General features: G+C 50.1%; 1 protein-coding gene across 7 annotated transcripts in view; it reads right to left on the reverse strand.

Annotated features, from left to right (window-relative positions):
• The window catches only part of MYT1 (myelin transcription factor 1), a 70458-nt gene that overhangs the window by 37846 nt on the left and 12909 nt on the right, over positions 1-19703 (reverse strand). For 5 of the 7 annotated variants that reach the window (XM_045443835.1, XM_045443840.1, XM_045443834.1 and 2 more), the window contains exons 2-4: positions 10265-10365; positions 1759-1813; positions 739-769 (exon numbers count right to left, since the gene is read on the reverse strand). In XM_045443835.1, coding sequence (XP_045299791.1) covers positions 739-769; positions 1759-1813; positions 10265-10365 — 187 coding nt within the window. Of the gene's footprint in view, positions 1-738; positions 770-1758; positions 1814-10264; positions 10366-11604; positions 11922-19703 lie in introns of those variants that run through there. The other 2 variants (XM_045443839.1, XM_045443841.1) reach the window with 2 other exon arrangements.

Consider the following 19703-nt stretch of genomic DNA (forward strand, 5'->3'; position numbering starts at 1 on the left):
ACAGCACTGAGGGCTGGCACCAGAGGAGCCCAGGCCCACGGAGTCGCGAGTCCAAAGGATGTGTGGGCGGTGCTGGGGGAGCAGTCCTTACACACAAGCCCTGGGGTGGCTTTCTCTCTGGCCTCCCCCACCCCCACCCCCCACAGCCCCAGGAGCCGAGCCCAGGACAGAAGCAAGCAGGTGAGGGCAAGTCGACCTCTGGGGAGGAGAGCCTGGCCCCTCTGCCCTGACCCAGCAAATCTCCGCAGTAGGCTGTCCTCCCTTCCTCCTCAGGGTGCTCATGCCTTGTGAGACGTGACCTAGAACCTGGAAAGTCACAGGGCTAAGCCATTACAAGATCAGCAACACACAGAAACACTGTCTGCATCTAGAGTCAGCGGAAAACTTGGGACCTGGACAGCCAGCTTCCGCAACTCTGGCCAAACCACCAGACACAGAAGCGTTTGTGAGAGCCCACCAACACAGCACCTTGTTGCTGGCTGGGGACGTGGGGACTACCAGGGCCTGGTGGTGACCAGAGGCGAGCGTATCTGTGCCCGTGTCGAGGCTGGCTGCGTGGTAGGGCCAGGACAGAGGTGGAGGGAGGGCCGAGAAGGGTGAAGATAGCCGGACTCGTGGCGAGGAGAGAGGGGCTCAGGGGTGCGCTTGGTCAGTCCGAAGTGCCCAGTGTGGGACGTTTTGGGTGTTCGGGGTCACAGGCATGCGCAATGCTGGGAGCTAGCAGAAAGCCTTTCTTACCTGAGGTCGGCACCTGTGGGCTCGGGGGGCACTGGGTGAGAGAAAGAGAGAAACAGGGAAACACATGTGGGAGTCCGAATTGAAAAGGCACATCGCCCTCATGGCACAAATGGAATAAAAAGCGGAGGCAATCCCGGTGAGAATGGAACCCCGTCCTTTCCTGACCTCCTGGTATGTCCTGCAGGGTCCAGTGGAGCGAGCTGCCACCTCTAACCTGATGCTGTGCCAGACTCTCCCCACGAGAGGCTGGTAGTTTTGCAGACTGGGTCAGACGCCCCACCTAATACAGGCTCTCTGGGCCCTCGGGGCCAGGATGGTTTCCCTTTCTCTAATTGCAGCTAGAAGTCAGCTTCCAGCAGGAAACTTGACCCAGCAGATAAAGCCGGACAGAGAGAACAGATGGGCCGAGCGGCTGGTCCCTCAGTGATGTAGGCCACCGGGGGCAACATGCACCAGGGTCCAACTGGGCAGCTCACCTGAGAAGCTCGGTGTTCTAGCCCCTCCGTGAAGGCCACCCACGCACGGGGACACGCAGCCCTGGCCCGTGTGTGCTCATGGAGTCAGGGAGGTGAGGCTGGCCAAGGGTTCAGCAGGGCCTTGGCTCCCTGTCTCCCCACCCCGCTGCCAGTTAAATCTGACAACTGCCCATGGCCATCCAGCACCAAGACCGATGTCCTGGGAGGCAAGGAGGCTGGTGACGGGAGCCTGGCAGCATCTCAGTTCCAAACAGAAAGGTCTGCTGGGCGAGCTCTGCTTTCCCCACTCTGTGGGACTGCCTGCCTCCTCACCTCCACCCCAGGCAGCTTTGTCTGGGCCCCCCAGCAGCCCTCCTAGGCACCTTGAGGCTGAAGAGGCCTGAAGCCACCAGACACCATGGACCCCAACTGCCCAGCATAAGGGGAGGAGCATCCCAGGGCCTGGTCATCACTGTGGGGTTCTGTTTTCCTGAGGAAAGTGACATTTACTGCTTTAGGGCCTGGGACTCACAGCCAGACCCAGCTGGGAGGGGACGGCACTCACCTCGGAGGGCCTTGGATCGCGTACGAGCCCGCTTATCCTCATGTTCTAAGCTCATCTGCAAGCAAAAACAACTGTGATGTTAACCGAAACCCAGCACAGAACCACCCCTCGAGGGCCACACTGGACCTCCAGCCGTTTTCTGGCTCAAGTTTTACTGGTGAAGGTGAATCTGTGACACAGAAAGACAAGGAGTGGGCTCCGAGGAGGGGGAGGCCTGAGACCAGGAGCAACAGTACAGGGGAGGTGCTTCAGGACAGAGACCACCAGTCAAGGGGGGGGGGGGGGGCGTCCCTTGCCTCCTGCTCCCAGCCCTCCCACTGCCCCACATACACCCGAGCAGGAACCTCAGGCAGGAGCCCTACCCCACCCACCAGCTCTTCATAAATGTTAGGGTCTCATAGAATATGGCCTCCTGGCAAGGCTGAGGGTTCCACCCAGCACTCACTGGGGGTGGCAGGTGCTAAGGCACCATGGCAGGTCACCCACTGGGCCCCTGAGCCCGGCTTCCCACAGGAGTGAGTGCCTTACCACACTGGGATCATCCTCTTAGAAACAGGTGGCTGGGACTAGAACAGGCCTCCACAAAGTGTCCAGAAATGAATGACTTCAATTTTTACTGTGCCGTCCCAGGGAGAGCCCAAGGACAGGCGGCCTGAGCAGACCTTCCCTAATGTGAGACGGGACGCTCAATGAGTGTGTGCTCCTATGCTCGATGAGTGTGTGCTCTGAGAGGTACAGGGGCCGCCAAGGCACCACCACCCTGGGGAAACGAAATGCAAGTTATGACACCACTGTAAATGTTCTAATAGTCATGTTATAAATGTAAAAGGAAACGTGAAGCAGATTTTAATAGTAAACTTTACTTAGCCTAACCTATCCAAAACATCATTTCAACAGTAATCAGTATAGAAAAATATGAATTGGATTCTGTTTTGTGCTAACTCTGAGAAACCCAGCACGTCTCCTGGATTCACAGCACATCTCAGGGTCACCGGCCACATGCTAAGTGCCCGTGGCCACTGTACCATATAGCCCAGCTTTAGAGGTGGGAAGCAGTCTCAGGTGAAAGCCGGTTAAAAACAGGAATGCAGGCCAAGGGGCCATCTGGACAGGACCCACAGTCCACCCTCCCAGGGATGTCCCTTCTCCCAGGAGAGGGTGAGTAGAGCTTCCCAAGGGGGATGGGGCAGCCCACACAGTGGAGAACCCCTCATATCCTCTGGCCACCCCACCCGAGCCCATCAGCATACCCCACATTCCCTGCCCCCTGCTAACTTCCAAGGGGAATACTGCCTGTGTGGTCCCATGAGGGAGTCGAGGGAGAGCCTGCAGGAGGGTGAAGCCTGGGGACGAAGGTCACAGAGAGGCTTGAGGTGGGGGACGCCCCCAGGGGCTACAGGTCATCACCTAGGATCTTGGACCTACGTCACCCAGACAAATCTGGGCAGATATGTAATGAAGAGGCAGGAGATGGGTGGACCCCTGAAACATTCCTTGTCTCCAAGGGAGGGAGGCCCGGTGGGGAGGGACCTCTGCCTGGCAGGATGAACCCCAGGCACCCCAGGGGCCCCAGAAGGCTCCAGGAGAGCCAGGGCCCACAGGGCTCACCACCTGTCCCAGGCCGTAGCCGAGGTCGTCAAAGGAAAGCCAGACAGTGGGAAGAGAAGCAGGAGAAAGCAAGGAAGGGCTACAAAAGTGGGGCTGTAGGGCCTCAAGGCCTGCGAGAGACAAGTGCTGAGGTACCACCCTCCAAGAAAGAGAAGGAATCCCCCCAAGAGGTAAGACAAAATTCGCAAAGTGAACCTCCCCCCCCACCCCGGGTGGCACTAACATGCAGTGATTTATGTGATTTGTTAAGGAAGAAAAATCAAAACCTGGGGTAATTTACGCAACCTGTCGACCCCAGGCTGCAGAGCCACGGTGCCATGAGCTCTGCGTTTATTACAGCCTTCCAAAAGCTTGGAAGACAATTACTATAATCTCTATTTTTAAAGCAGAGGTTCCCCATGGACCAATGACTCATATTTAAAGTGAAGAGAGGAGCAGGTGTCAAAGGGACTTCATTACATTTATGAGCCTTCAAATGTCATCTGCACTGAGCCCGAGCGCAATGCCTTCCGATGTAGGCCGCACAATGGAGCTAATGCGTCTGATTGCTGGGCGCCTGCTTTCAGCTGAAATGCAATCTACAGCTCTTTTTTTTTTTTTTTTTTTTGTCAGTTTTCCCAAGGAAATTGGCAATCATTCTGCTAGGTTAAAGCGTGCCTTGGCAATTTGGATTTCCTGCAGATAAATTATTCAAAGAGCAGAGAATAGAGAGAGTTGCAGGGATGCGTAATGGGCGCTGCTTGCAAACTGCGAGCTCCCATTGATGAAGCTAACAGCTGTGGCATTCATTTTGCTGAGCACCTTTCCATTTGCAATTTATCTGCATCAAACGGTCAATAAGTGAGAAGTTCTCTTCGGTGCATGTAGCTTTGATTTTAAAAGGGGGAAAAAAACTCAACCACAGGAAGAAAAATGGGTTAGCTCTTTAATATGAGGATGAATCTGTGAGACCCGATGACGTGGGACATCAACAACGAAGCAGGGAGACTTTGATTTCTGAGCCGTTTGAAACTAGCAGTGGTGGCTGCCTCGGAAGCATCCGGGCAAAGCTGTGATAAAACCAGCTCCACTTGATTTACGATTTACGTTGTTTTCCTTCCTGGAGAACTGAAAGCACTTCAGAGGTGGGTTCTCCTCTAGCCTCACGCCCTGTGTTGTAGACGGAGAACTGATGCCCATACAGCCCAGCACCGTCGAGGCTTGTGCTGCTTGGCTTACTGGCAGCCCCCCAGGGCCCTCTGTCCCTCGTCACACAAAGACAGGCCACTCACTGGTGCAAAGACAATGAGACACTTCCCAGTGGTTCACTGATTTATTTTTAAAAACCATTTGTTCCAAGCACAAGCCAATCAAGTCCCTATTTTTGTACAGCCCAGAAATAACTGAATGGCCTCTCACCTGGAGGGTGAGAAGGTCCCCTTGTCACAGCCAAGCCAACCTCAACCCCCACTCTCACTGTGGGGCAGTGATCTCTCTCAAGAACATTGTCTGCGCTGTTTCCATAAGCCAACTTCATTCTGCCACCAGGAGCATGTCTAACAGCTTCCCTGTGCCCCTTAAACCATCACTCCACTCTAATAAATATTTCAGTAGCTCCATCTTCAATAGGAAAACTATGGGAGGAGAATAATTTACAAATGCAAATACATCCTGTTTTGCCACATCCATTAACCAAAGAGAATTGTCTCTTCACCCTTCCTTTTAACTTGCTTTGTTAGTACCATATAATGGGTCTCATTCAAGAAGGTGTTACTATTTTGTTCTGTAATGTATTTTTTTGTAAAGTCAAGATTAATCAGGTATGCTCTTTTTAAATACCGACGGTTCTCACAACACCATGCTACAAAGACCAGCCCCTTTTAAGACCTATCTGCATAGCACCCTTGCCAAAACTGAGTTCCTTAAGTTGGACATTTATAAACTTGGGAACCAAAAAAGCAAATGCAGTAATTATGCAGCCTTGAAACCCATGGGTTTGTCTGGATTCTTAGGCTGTGGTTGTCAGAAATGCACTCAGAACCCAGACACACAGCCAGTCACAAAGCAGAGAGAGCAGACTCTCAATGTCCGAGAACATCCAGTCATAGATTGTTCATGAGGTGTGCAATGATGCTTAACAGACTTCGTGCCGATCTTCTCCTTTACCCTCAGAGATCAGGTCTGCCCCACCCTCACCCCCACATTCAGGAGCATCCGTGGTGGTCTTGAAGGGGTGCCCCTCCCTCTTCTCTCTCTTACATCCTTCCTCTCCCTCTCTTCTTCTCTTTCTCTCTCTCTCAGTTCTTCTTGGCTCTTCCCAGGCATTCACAACTCCAGCTTCCTTCCTCTCCACCCTATGCCGTATCCCTGCCTTTCTGCATGGATGGCTAAGGGCCAAAGAACAGAATTCATGCTGAAGCTTTCCTGCCACACCGCCCCCCCCCCCCCAGCCCCTGTAGGAGGAGAGCCAGCCTCAGCACCCAGGTGGCAGGGTAGAGCTCAAGAGGGAGGGAACTGCTTAGACTTGGGAGCCTGGGTGGGAGTGAGGAGGTTCAATGAATCAGTGAAGACCTGAGGGTCTTAGGGATGATAGCTTCAGGGTAGGAGGTACTCCAGTCTTGGGAAGCAGGAAGCATCCCTGGGTGGCCTCTTAACAGTCAGGCCTGCACCTCCATTTTCCCACCCTTTCCCCCTCACTCTCCATTCTGTGCCTTGTCGTTTCCCTCATGGCCCTCACTTCAGTCTGAAATAAGCTCATTCATTCATGCTTTCAAGGCCATTGCCTCTCCTATACAGAGCCAGGTACCATGGCTTCATTCACTGTTCAGCACATATTATGTAAGGACAGACAGACAGGTGAAAAGATGAATGACAATAGTTGGAAACATGTCTGAGATCCCGGAACTGCAAAATGTGGCCAGGAGCAGTTGGAAGGGGCTGAATAGGGACCAGACCCTGAAGCTGGGTGGGGTCCAGACCCCCTGAGACCACTGGGGACATTCATCCCACCCCTGGCCTGGAGGGAGAGACAGGTTAGTGTTCATTTTGTTTAGAATGTGTTCCAACAGCTAGCAAAGCTGGAAAATTAGACTGGACTTGGGACAATTTTTTAAATCCACAAGATTATATGGATTATAGTGTCTCTGTGGGAGATTTTTTGGTGTTTTCCTTGCTGGAAGACCTAGACAAAGAGAGGGGAGCACTCACTGACTCCCAGGAGACCACAGGCAAACCTGTCTGGAAGGAAGGGGTGACATGGGATGCGGAGGGCGGAGGGACATAACAGGGGCGTGGCAGGGAACTGGCTGTCACCTACCACATTGGCTCCAACAGCATCTGCCAGTGTCCCCTTTCTCCAGGGGAGGGAAGGGGGGGCAATATGGGCTGTTTTATTCTCTCAATTGTGCACAGCCAAGGGCAATGCCAACCCAACTCACACATCACCACTATGAAGCCCTTCCAGCAGACCCATGTACCTAACACTGAGATGAAGCTTCACTGAAGGATTTGGGAGCAGCATTAAAGCGTCTTCCTTGCTCCTTCTCCCCATCAAGCTTTCCAATAGAATCCTCCAGAACCCCCAGTGCCAGTCCCATATGCTGCTGCCTACCTGCACAATCTTCCTGGCTTCCTGTTCTTTCGAGCACATACCTGTATGACAGATCAAGAGTCAGCCCGAAGAGCAGCTTTCTTCTTCAAAGGCGTACAGGTTCTACTACCTCAGGAACCCTCTGCACACATTCTGCTTTCCATTCTCTGATATGTGAGGCTAAATCACATGCCCACACCCCTGCTCCCCACCATGGCTACCACAGCACCCTTGGTTCCTTGAAATTATAGTTCTGTCGCCTCTTTGGGGGTGTCCAAATGCATGTCTGAAATTCTCCTGACACCCACCCATTGTTCGACCTACTGGCAGCTGAATAGAGCAGACTTTGCCTTGGTTTGTAGAAAGGATAACCCATGGAGCATTATCTAGCACATGTCTTGGGAGGGGTTCTCCTAACATCTCTGGGCAGGGAATTGTGGCTCACTCCAACCCCAAATTAAAAATTGTATGCAAACAGGGGTGCCTGAGTGGTTCACTTGGTTAAGCATCCTACTTCAACTCAGGTCATGATCTCATGGTTCATGAGTTCAAGCCCCTTGTCGGGATCTGTGCTGACAGCTCAGAGCCTGAACCCTGCTTCGGATTCTGAGTCCTCCTCTCTCTCTGCCCCTCCCCCGCTTGTACCCTGTCTCTCTCTGTCTCTCAAAAATAAATAAGCATTTAAAAATTTGTTAATTATATGCAGACAAAGAAACAAAAAATAGACTCTTAACTATGGAGAACAAACTGGTAGTTACCAAAGGGGAGGTGCATTGGGGGGAGGGGGGAGGATGGGTGAAATAGGTGAAGAAGATTAAAAGTACACTTATCGTGATGAGCACTGAGTACCGCATAGAATTGTTGAATCACTGCATTGTACACCTTAAATATAACACCGCATGTTAACTGTACTGGAAATTAAAAATAACTAAATAAATTTTTAGAAAATTATAGTTATATAGTAGACACTCTGATAAAGCAGCCATGTCTGGGTCCATCTGTTTAAAACTCCAACATAGGGGCCTCTAGGTGGCTCAGCTGGTTAAGCGTCCAATTTCTGCTCAGGTTGTGATCTCGCAGTTTGTGGGTTCGAGCCCTGTGTTGGAGTCTGTGCTGACAGCTCAGAGCTCGGAGCCTGCTTTGGATTCTCTGTCTCCCTCTCTTTGCCCCACCCCTGCTTGTGCTCTCTTCCTCTTTCTCTCTCTCAAATATAAATAAGTAAACATTAAAAAAAAGAAAAAGCTCCAACATAAATGGAATATCCCAAGTGTAGGAATCTAGTAACATCCAGTGAAGCAGGCCAGAAAGGCCATGCCCAGTGGCACCTCCCTCCCTTGTCAGGAGGAAGGGCTGCTAAGCGTCCATGCAATCAACCTTCTCCTGGATTCATACCTGGAGTCCTCCATTCAATATTATGTGATTGGGGCCCAAATATTATGTGATTGGGGCCCAAATGTTTCATTCTTGAAGGTCAGGAGGAAGTTTAAGTACCTACCATCAACACCTATTCCTTTTCTCCTTAAGTTAAAAAATAAAAATAAAGAGCTCAACGCCCAGCACCTTCCCCAAACCCACAACCACCTAATCTTTTCTAACAGCCCCTTCACAGCCCATCTCTGAGCTGTCCACATGCCTGGTGCTGAAGCCAGGGGCACACAGCAAACCAAGTCATGAGTACCCACCCACTCACACGGGACTCCTCTGCTCCCACCACCCTCCAGGAACTGAGGCTCCACCACCCCACCCCCACCATGTAAAGCCATGTAAAGCCAGTCCCCACTTGCTGTGTGGCACTCTGCTCTCCCATGGCCTCCACTGCTCCCATGCTTTGGCCTCCCCAGCCTCCTCAGTCAGCACATACCACCCTACAGTCCTTCTGGAAATCCGCTCTGTCAAAGGAACATCCTCCCTCCTTGTCCGGCATCTTAGCTTCTCTGCTCAGAACAGTCACTCAGGCCCAAACTAGAAGTAAGACTCTCTAATGGGGCAGTTGTGAAACAGCCAGTGTTGCCAGGAAAGCCTGAGCAGGGGCCACCAGGCTGCTCACAGCAGGTCCTAACACCCTCTGCGCTTGTCAGCTGGAGCCACAGGGGGACAGCAACCTTCCTATCTGTCCCTTACACAGATCCCACAATTGTAGATACATGTTATCCAGAGCCCCTGGCCTCACATCAAATAACTTTGTCAGTCACAATATCTCTGTTTGAATGCTCAGCGCTGGAAAGGGGCAAATGAAGAAGGCAAATTTAAGGTGGAAAAAAAAAAAAAACAAGATAAATAACAGTTTAATGCGATACTTTAAAACATCAAAACATCAAAATACATGATGTACAAAATACTAAAAATGTAAAGAAAGATAGGATCAGCATTTACTGACTTTTCCTTTTGCCTCAGGCTCCAACATGGCTCAGCATAGCAGTGATAACCCTACAGGAATAATAGTGGGAGTGGACGTACTTAACAGGGTGCTACAAGAGACCCATTAGAACATATATTCTAGTCACCACATTCAAAGGAAAAGTGTTGGGTTTTAAGAGCAAACTACAAGCACCCTCAAGTGAAGCAGCCACCTAAAACTTTGTAGCCCTTCCAGACTACTCCCTGGGCCATCACATCTGGGTGGCCATGGCCTGCATCATGGCTTGGATCTTTGTTGGGGACCATCTCCATGTCAGGAAAATCAGAGACCAGAATCTGAGGCCTGGAAAGGAATGCCCACAAGCCTGTTGTCACTTTTACTTGCATCTCTGAGGGTCACCAGATCTTGGAAATCCAGCTTCATCCAGAGTATGTCATGGGAAGTTCTGGAATTGGAGGCTTGGTGTGGCTGTAGGCATATGGGATACCCTGGGTTGGGAGCATCCCTGGGGAGGCAGGGACCCTGAGTCACCTCCATCACTGAGTTCTAGTGGTGGCAGGTATGAGAAGGGCATGTACCATTTACCTCCACTTGGGAAGATGGAAATAAACATGATCAACATACCAAGGAGAAAGTCTACCAAGGATTCTCAGCCTACCTGGACAACAGCTATGGATGCAGCCCAGGTATGACCAGATCCAGAGCAGGGACCTGGCCAGAGGTGACAGTCTGTTGTCATATTTTAGTTTTACTCTGTTCAGAGTCATTTTTCTTCCTTTAATTTTACAGTGACCAGATCACTGATGGTCCTAGCCCCCACTTACCCTCTCTCTAGACTGATGTGACCAGACTGAAAGTCACTTCCATGCCCATGCCTGGAAATGAGAAGGACCCCTGCCCAGACCTGGGGGGGGGGGGGGGGAGGGGCGGGGAGGTGTGGCAGGGCAGGGGCTGCCCTCCAGGTGCCTCACCTTGCTGCGTCTGCCCAGGAGGAGCCTCGAGGTCTTGCAGTTGCTGGCTTTGTCTCCTTGTGTCCACCTCTGACTCAGCAGCTCACCCCGGAACTCATTTTCTGAGGGTCAGAAAAAGAAAACCTAATGAAGGCAGCTGTGCCAGCTCAAGGGGAGAAAAGGGGAAATCTGGACTACTCTTTTCCAAAGCATTAACGTAAACCTTCTTTTCTGGAATCCATCAGAAAGACACACAATGTCACGGCCCCGTGGCTGTTCCAGGGACAAGGGACAGGAGCTCTCTGAAGAAAACTGGCCTATGACTGGGATGCTCAGAGGCTCCTAGCACCCTACATTCCTGCACCATCTTCCTGGAACCTGCCTCCAGTGGGTGTGGTTTCCATGAGCAGCCACTCCAACCAGGGGGCTGGTGCAAGTCCAACACTTTGCCTGCTTTGCCTTCCCTCTGCCCTGGTCCTCGCCATCTTTCCTCTCCTTTCCGCCTCCCTCCAGGGCAATGTCTCCAGTCGACATTTAATTTCTCACATAAATTCATGTGTCTAAGCAGAGGCTGAAGGCATCAGCTGGACATGACAAAGAAATGCCTATTCCCTGCATGGCACTCCCTGTTTCCATGACAACTAGCTTTCTACAACTGCAGCTTTTCAAAGGAAGGTCATTAAGTAACCAACAATAAAAACAGGAAATGAGTATTTCTGCATTCTGCTCTCTGCTTCTCTCTAGAAGTAAGTTTGGATTCTGCTGAAGGTAGGTCAGCACAGTGCTGTCATGCCCGTTATCTTTTCTCCCCTCACGAGCGCACTCCAAATGCTGTTTTTCTAAAATTCCACCACTCCTGCCCCAGACAGCCGGGTGGCTCCAGCCAGAGCATCCTCTTGTCTGAAAATGTCTCCATCCCATTAAAGGGCCTCCTGTGACCTCAAGGAGCACAGACACAGAGGGAAGCAGATTGGTTGTCAAGGAGACAGCCTAATGCAAGGTCTTCAAAGGAATGAGTAAAACCACCAGGATTTGACTCCTACTGTGTGCACCTACTGTGTGCCTGCCCCTCACTAAGCTTTGAGTCACCTGCAGGGGACCCTGCGAGGACTGGCCTTGACCAGGGAAGTGTGAGCAGTAAGGCTCTTCCTGGGGCCAGGAGGGTGCCCAGCAGTCATGAACACACTCTGAAGTGGGGCCAGGCCACCCGCGGGGTATTCACATTCCCAAACCTATGCTGGGAGTGTGGGGGATTGCCCTGAACTCACAAAGAGGATGCCGCAAACAAACAGGTGAGGGTGGAGGAGGAAGCATCCCCAGGGGGTGGAAGAGAGGAAATTTAGGAGGCAATCAAGAATCACCTGTCACACTTTAGTTGCATCTGTGGTGGCAGTGGAAGCTGGAAGACCCCAGGTCGCAAAGTAGGTGGGGTTCACTTTATACACATACCTCCCAGGAGAGAAGACACTGCAGAACCCTGCACACGGGGCTGATCTGCAAGGCTCAAGTGGAATTTCTTGTCACGATAACATATGTAAAAATATGAGGTAACTGGGGCACGTCTCACTGACAGCTGGAGGAAAGGACATAAGATCCTAAGATCTTGGCAGAAGCAGGATTGTTCTCTGCTCCTCATATCCCAGCAGGGTACCTGAGAAGCTGAGCAGGGCCAAGCTCTTTCTGCCCTACGTCTCTCCTGCTTCCCAGGGAAGCCCAGCCAAGATGAACTGCAAGTCTCTGTGAAGGGGCCTCTAGTTTTCTCTGTGATACTCTCACCTGCCCCTGGGGGTCTGGAAGTAGAGACCCATGGAATTCTCTGCAGCCACGCATCAGCTCAGGCAAAGTACTAGGGGTCTTCAGAACATCTGCTCCAGCATCACCACCTCTAAACATCCACTCCTGCCTCCTCTGGGCAAGAGAGCCAAACAGCATCCTAGTGATGCATTTAGCCCACACTCACAGGACGCAAGACGTACACACCCCAAGGTCAGAACTTCATTTACCAGGACCCACCTTTACCTTGACGCAATTCCTTCCTTTTCCTGGGGAATTTTTGGCAGCAAACTATTGTCACTATTAGAAGCCCCATAAAGTATGGCAGTGCTTCTCCTTTGCTGGGCAACGGCCACAGGCCCTCTTTGTCCCCTTTGCCCCCTGCTGGGGGCTGTGTGTATTTGGGCCCTACCACAGACAAGACCCTTCCCGTCTGGACACACTGAACAACCAGCTCCCCAGCTTGCACAGAAGCAGCACATGGAACCCCCCACACGAGACAACTGCAGAGTCTCCAAGCCAGAGGAAGGCCCTGCACAGAGACACAGGGGTCCCATCAGGATGCCCCTTCTAGAAGTCATGCTGCCAGTGGACACTCAGAAGGCGGCAGGGATGGACGGGGACCTGCTCCACACCTGACCTGCAAGCCACCTTCTTCACCTGCACATGAAGCAGAGGGAAGAAGCGTTAGGGGACTTAGAGCATGTGCAGAAAGTGGCCCCTCGGCATCTGGCACGTAGTGAATGCATGAGAATATCACCTCCTTTATTACCAGGAACTGCAAGTGAGGAAGACATTCTCCTCAAGACGGGTGCTTTCTTTGGGTTCTTGGGTCTCTAATGAGGTCTTCTGAAACCTTACTCATAGACACAGATGTCAAACAAGCCGATTAGGAGCAGGTGGCAAGGACAGTGTCACTGGCCAGGACCCATCTTTGGGACCTGGCACTGTGCTCCCTGCCCGCTCTGTATTGCCCCAACATCTGTCTCTACAGAGTCCCCAAACTCACTTTTATGGGACTCTGGCAGACAGATAAGCTCAGGAAAGTAACACGGCCTGTTAGCAGATACATCTGGGTCCTCAGGGAAGAAAATCTCTTGACCCATCAGTTGTCGTCTCCTTCTACTAGGCTAGAGCCATGACCCAGGCGACAGCCAGGTCTATCCCTCTACTAATGACACCCACCCACCCCAACTGAGAACACTGCAGACCTGCAGCCAGCCCAGCCAGGCCCCTGAAAAGGCAGCAGGAAACCTTAGAGCCAGAGCACATTCTCCTTCCCACAGCTGGGGACACCCCCAGGTGGCCCATCTAGGAACCCACAGATGGCATCCACTTCTCCTTCCAGACGCTGGTGTTCTGTGCCCACTTCCAACCCCACAGACTCCTGGAGGGAGGATATGTCCTCCTAGAGGCTTCCTGGACTACTCTTCCTCTAGCCCTGCCAAACCACTGACAGCCTGACACCTTCCTCAGTTCAAACCCTCCCTCACCCACCCCAAAATAAGAACAGATGACAAGAAGCCTGAGCAAAGGGTCAAGTGGTAATTGCAAAAAGCCTAGATGTGTTCAGAGTCTTCACATTAGGTTTTGTGTCTGGTAAACCACAGGCAGCCTTTGGAGCCAGAAGCTGTTCCTACCTGCCCCTCACCCAGCATGTAAAGAGGGAAGTGTCTTCACATGGAGACAACCCACATCTGGCCTCTCCCATGTCCCCCCACCCCCACGGACACAAACTCATCAGAGATTCTCACTGTTTAATGGGACATGTCAGCCCCTCATGACAGCCCTTCTCTGTCCCCTGTCCATCCCCAACATAGGAAGGGAGGCCTTGCATCCCAGCTGAGCCAATCTCTCCATCTGGGCTTGATATCTTCTCCTTCCCATTACTGATTAAAGGTTCCCTAGAGTATCAACCATGTCCCATATTCCTCTTGAATATTTGATCACTCCCTCTAACCTGGACCCTTCCTGGGCCTTTTCAACCTTTCAGAAGCTTGAGGCATCCATGTTTAAAGAACATAATCTGTCTGGACTCCACACCCCAGCCCCACTACCTCTGCATCCCCACCCCCTTCACAACCACATTTCTTAAGGAACTCAAATTTGCTGACTTTATTCCCCACTCTCCACTCCAATTGTCCTCCACCTACAGCAAGTGGAGGGTCACCACTAATGTCTATGCCACATCCCCATTGTCCTGCACATCCCTCCCTCCTTGACCCATGAGTGCTCCCCACTTTGCCCTGTATCCCAAGCTTCTATTCCATCACCGTAAAGGTTTTTGCTGCTCCACTCACTGGCCCATCTGCCATGCCATGGACTCCTCTTCCAACTCCATCCCTGCTCATAACACCTTCTCACAGGACTCAAGCTTTTCCTTCCCCAGTCTCAGTAATCAGCTCCTTGAGCACAATCACTGGGGATCATCTTGGGTCCCAAATCCTGCCACTGCTATTTACTGAATCTTGCCAGAATCTGACCATTTTTCACCTCTCCAGCTGTTTTGTTTTGGTGGCAAATACTGACAAACTGATTGAAAATTCATATGGCAATTCAAGGAACATAGAATAACCAAAACAATGAAATTGAACCCCTCTCACACCATACACAAAAATTAACACACAATGAGTCACAGATCTAGATCTAAATGTAAAAGCTAAAACTCTTGCCTAACATTATAGTAAATCTTCCTGACTTTGGGTTCGGCAGTGGCTTCTCAGATGCAACACAAAAGCATGCAATAAAAGAAAAGATGGGTAAGTCATGCTTCATCAAAGTTTAAACTTTTGCATGTCAAACAATACCATCAATAAGGTGAGAAGACAACCCATAGACTCTATAATCATATATCTGATAAGAGACTTCATTCAGAATACATAAAGAGCTCTTAAATTTTCATAATAAGACAAATAACACACTTTAAAAATGGGCAAATTATCTGAATAGACATTTTTCCAAAAACAACATATAAATGGCCAATATGCACATGAAAAGATCCTCAGTAGCTACTCATTAGAGAAATGCTAATCAAACCCACAATGAGATACCACTTCACACCCACTAAAATGGCTATAATTAAAAAAAAAAAAGACCATAACAAGTACTGGAGATAATATGGAGAAACTGAAATCCTCATACATTGCCAATGGAAACACAAAATGGCACAATTACTTTGGAAAACAGTCTGACAAATCTTCAAAATATTAACCGGAGTTACCATATGACCTAACAATTCCACTCCAAGAAACAGATCCAGGAGAAATGAAAACATACATCCACACAAAGTTTTGTACACAACTATTGATCACAGCTTTATTCATACTAACCCAAAAATGGAAACAACCCGAGTGTGTCCATCAACTGCTGAACAGAATGCCCCTTATTAGTATTTGGCAACAAAAAGGGTTAAGGTGTTCCTCTGTGGTACAATGTGGTGAACCTCAAAATCAGACACAAAGACCACATGTTGTGCAGTCCCATATTTATGGAACAAAATCTGCAGAATTCCCAGTAATGGGAAGTCCACAGAGACAGAAAGCAGGTCAGGAGATTAGGAGATTGTACCTTTCCAAGGGTACAAATGGGGAGCGGCTGTTAATGGGAACAGGGTTTCATTCTGGGCTGACAAAAGTGTTCTGAAATTAAATGTGGATAGAGGCATGGCTATCACTATGCTAAGACCACTGAACCGTATTCTTCTAATGAGTGAATTATATGACATGTAAATTATATTGCAAGAGTGCTGTTTTTTTAACAGTTCCTGGCATACACACACAGGAAGGAGCCTAAGTGTGAATTTCATGACACACTGGAGCTCTCACTCACCAGAGCTTACCAGCGGGACTAGAACGACCAGCTCTAAGAAGGGGAGAGGCCCGCACATGTCAGACGGCCTCTGCAATGTCCTGCTTAGCCCAGGGAGTGAACCTTGAGGACATCAAGGGAGAGCAAGTCCTCCTGCAGAACACCAGGTCACAGAAGAAACTGGGTGCGGGGTGAGTGAGGGCTGCCTCACACATCAGGGGCCATCCACAAAGGATTCAGTGTGTTCCGCATAGCTTTAGGAGGACCACCAAGTGGATGTTCACAACAATAAGACAACAAGCGCTGCCTTACAAGAGATAGATTGCCTCCCGCTATGATGTGTGACCCCTGGCCGGGAGGCATATGGCTGGTCACTGGAGCCACCTCTAGAGACTCTTGCAAAGGGCAGGGGTCTGAGGGAGTTGCCTTTGGTTCTCCCAGCCTGGGTTCTGCGAGCCCATGTTCTGGTCTGGCCTGGACTCCCCCCACCCACTCCCTATCTTGGAGACCATGGAGGGCAGGGGGATGCATCAGAGACCCCACCCCAGCAGCTTAGTGAACACTGACAACCAGGAGGCATCATGAGCCAGGTCAGCATGAGTGCAGCACAGACACCCCTCTGCCATCAGAATGTGTCGGCAGCTTTATCGCTCAGCCAATCTCTCACCCACCCCAGCCTGTAACTAAACAAACACAGGGACCCCTGTCCTGCCCGTGCCTGTGCTTGCTGGGCATGCTCCAGCTGCCCCTGCCTGGGGTGCTGCTGCCCTGGACAGGGCAGGCCCCCTCAGCCTTCCTGGCTTCTTATGCAGGGTGAAACTTTGGCAGTGTGCATTCCTCCTCCCCTCTACCTCACATCACTTCAAAGACATGAACTGAATATATCCATTGAAAACCTGGGCCCTGGAATTGAGTGTAAACAAATCTTGCCATTTAAACATTCTTTTCTGTTTTTCATCTCAATCTTCATCCATCTCCTCAGCTCCAAGGCCTCCTTGCCTGCCACTCAGACATAAGGCAAAGCCCAGAAAGGCAGGGAGAAAAAGGTTAGGATAAAATTGTAGAAATAACTTAAGGCCCACACAAAACTGACCACATGTCACTGTAGACATTTGGGGGGAGCACAGCCCAGAATTCCACCCTCTAGACCCAGAGAATCTCTGAACCCAAAGCCCTGAGGTCCAAACCATGCCTCCGGAGGCAGGTAGGCAAGGCCCTTAAAGGGCACAAAGGCCCCTGTCACACAGCTCCCAGTGGCTGCAGAAGGCAATCTAGCACCTCTCCAAGTTCAAATTAAGACCCCAATCCCAGACCCTTGTTCCTAGGACCTTTCCCACATCTATGGGCCAGAACCTTGGTGGGTGCAGTGCATCTAGGAACCTGTGCTGGATGAACAGGCCCATGTCTTAGAAGGCTCCCTCCTCCACAGCATGGACAGCAGAGCAGGAACTAGAACAGAGCCCAGGACAGCTGGACAGAGTAGACGTGGCCTGGCCCAGCCAGTGGCAGAAGCTGGAGACTGGTATGGGAGTTATTTGGGAAGGCTCCCCAGCACCATGTCTGTCTTTCCAAATTTGGAAATAAAATGTAAACCCAACATGAAGAATCCAGTACAAGACCTAGCCAGTAGAAGTGAAGATGTATACTAGAAAAGTAAATAAGGAGACAGGAATAAGGAGGGAAACTAGGTGAGACCTCCCACCCGACTCCAGAGGTCCAGAAAAAAGAGAACCAAAAAAATGGGAGAGAAAAGTATGAACTAAGTAATAAAAAATAATTTCCCAGAACTAAAGGAAATTATATTTTTAGACTGGAAGACCCATTAAGTACCCAGCAGTTAGTGAACACACACCTGCTCCAACCAAGCTGACCCACAGTAAAATTCTAAACTACCAGGAGTACCGAGAGGGCCCTACAAGCTTCCACAGGGGAAAGGTCACAGACGAAAGATATTGTCAAAATGGAATCGGGTTTCTCAGTGAGGAAGCAAGAACTTCAAAACTGTAAGGTTGAAAATCAACCCGTATGCTGTCTATGCCCAGACAATATATCAATCAAGGGAAATAGTAGAATAAAAATACTTCCAGAGACACATAAGTCCCCAAAGCATGCCACCCACTGGACACTAAGTAAGCCAGGGGGAGAGGGGTGGGGATGATTATCTACAAGAAAAAGAAAAACAAAAACTTGTATGAGAAATAATCCTGGTATATATTACTTGGCCCAACAGTGAAAATAAATGGATAAAAAAAAAAGATGCTGCTCAATGTAAGAAAGTTGCTCGAAGGGAAGGTAGCAGAAGAATCCAGCCCTGAAGCTATATATACGTTACACTGGGTTTCTCCTGCAGCACAGCCCATGAACCCACAGTCCTGGGCAGACTAGGCCCTTGAGTCCCCCTAGTGTCAGACTCCAAGCAGGAGGAGAAAGCATCCCCTAGAAGGTCTGGCCTGAAGTGGAGTACAGGGCTGTCCCATGAACTGTGGATGAGGAGGGGGCTTTGGCATAGTGGGCAGCACCCAAGAGGAGGGAAGGGGTGTTGATCAAATAAGTATATATATTCAGGACAATGGAAACAGCCAAGTTATGGACAGAGCCCAAATGTCCATCAACTGACTAATGGATAAAGAAGATGTGGTTTATATATACAATGGAATACTACTTGGCAGTGAGAAAGAATGAAATCCTGCCATTTGCAGCAAAATGGATGGAACTGGGGGATATTGTGATGAGTGAAATAAGTCAGTCAGAAAAGGAAAGAGCATATGTTTTCACTCATATGTGGAACTTGAGAAACTTAACAGAAGACCATGGGGGAAGGGAAGGGGGGGGGTGGGGAAAGTAGATACAAACAGAGAGGGAGGGAGGCAAACCACAAGAGACTCTTAAATACAGAGAACAACCTGAGGGTTGATGGGGTGGGGGAGAGGGGAAAGTGGGTGATGAGCATTGAGGAGGGCACTTGTTGGGATGAGCACTGGGTGTTATATGTAAGCCAATTTTACAATAAATTGTGTTCATTTAAAAAAAAGGATAATGGAAACCAGGTTTCTTGCTGTTGGGGCAAGAAGTTACACAGAAAGGCAGAAACCTAGAATATACCCTGTGGGGGAATTCATACTGGAGGGCATCGGTGTGAACTTGTGCTTTTTGACATATAGAGAAAATAGAGAAGTAAGTCCAGATGTAGGTGCAAGTATGCACACGTGTAACTGTGTGTACGTGCACACACACGTCCACTGAAAGGCTGGGAGCACACCCGGCACCAAGCCCTCCCCCGAAAAGGTGCTGAGGGGTGGGTTCTAAGCTGTGGACAGGAAAGCACAACAGAAGCCTGGGGTGAGCAAGGATGCATTCAGAAAGCAATGGGGAAGCATCAGGACTTGAAGCCACTTTGGGTGGTCTCACTGGCCCACAAGGAGAAGCATCGAAATAACAATTATAGCCCATTGGACAAAATAAGTAATGAGTCAATACAGGGATCAATAAAAATAAATAAACTGGTAGTTTGATGATGAGTGAGGTATTTCTATAGTTTCCAAGTACCTTCCCAAATACCTAGGAATTGTAAAGGGAAAAAAGTGTCATTGCAGCAGCAAAGGGTGGAATGGTGCCATCTAACCCGGTGACCAAAGTAGCAGCATCAAGGTGCATGGAGAAGAGCCTTACACCTGGGTGTTTCCACATAAGCCAAGTCCAGTCATGGGAGCAGCCAACAAACCCAAATTGAGAGGCATTCTACAAAAAACTGACAAGCATTCTTCCGAAGGGTAAAAGTCATGACGAAGACTGAACACATAGCATGATTCTCAGCCCATCCTTTGAGGCATCTGGAGGAGTTTGGACACTGTCTGAGGACCAGATGCCCATACAGGTGACC

The sequence above is a fragment of the Leopardus geoffroyi genome, chromosome A3 (assembly GCF_018350155.1).
Source record: "Leopardus geoffroyi isolate Oge1 chromosome A3, O.geoffroyi_Oge1_pat1.0, whole genome shotgun sequence".
Taxonomy (NCBI): domain Eukaryota; kingdom Metazoa; phylum Chordata; class Mammalia; order Carnivora; family Felidae; genus Leopardus; species Leopardus geoffroyi.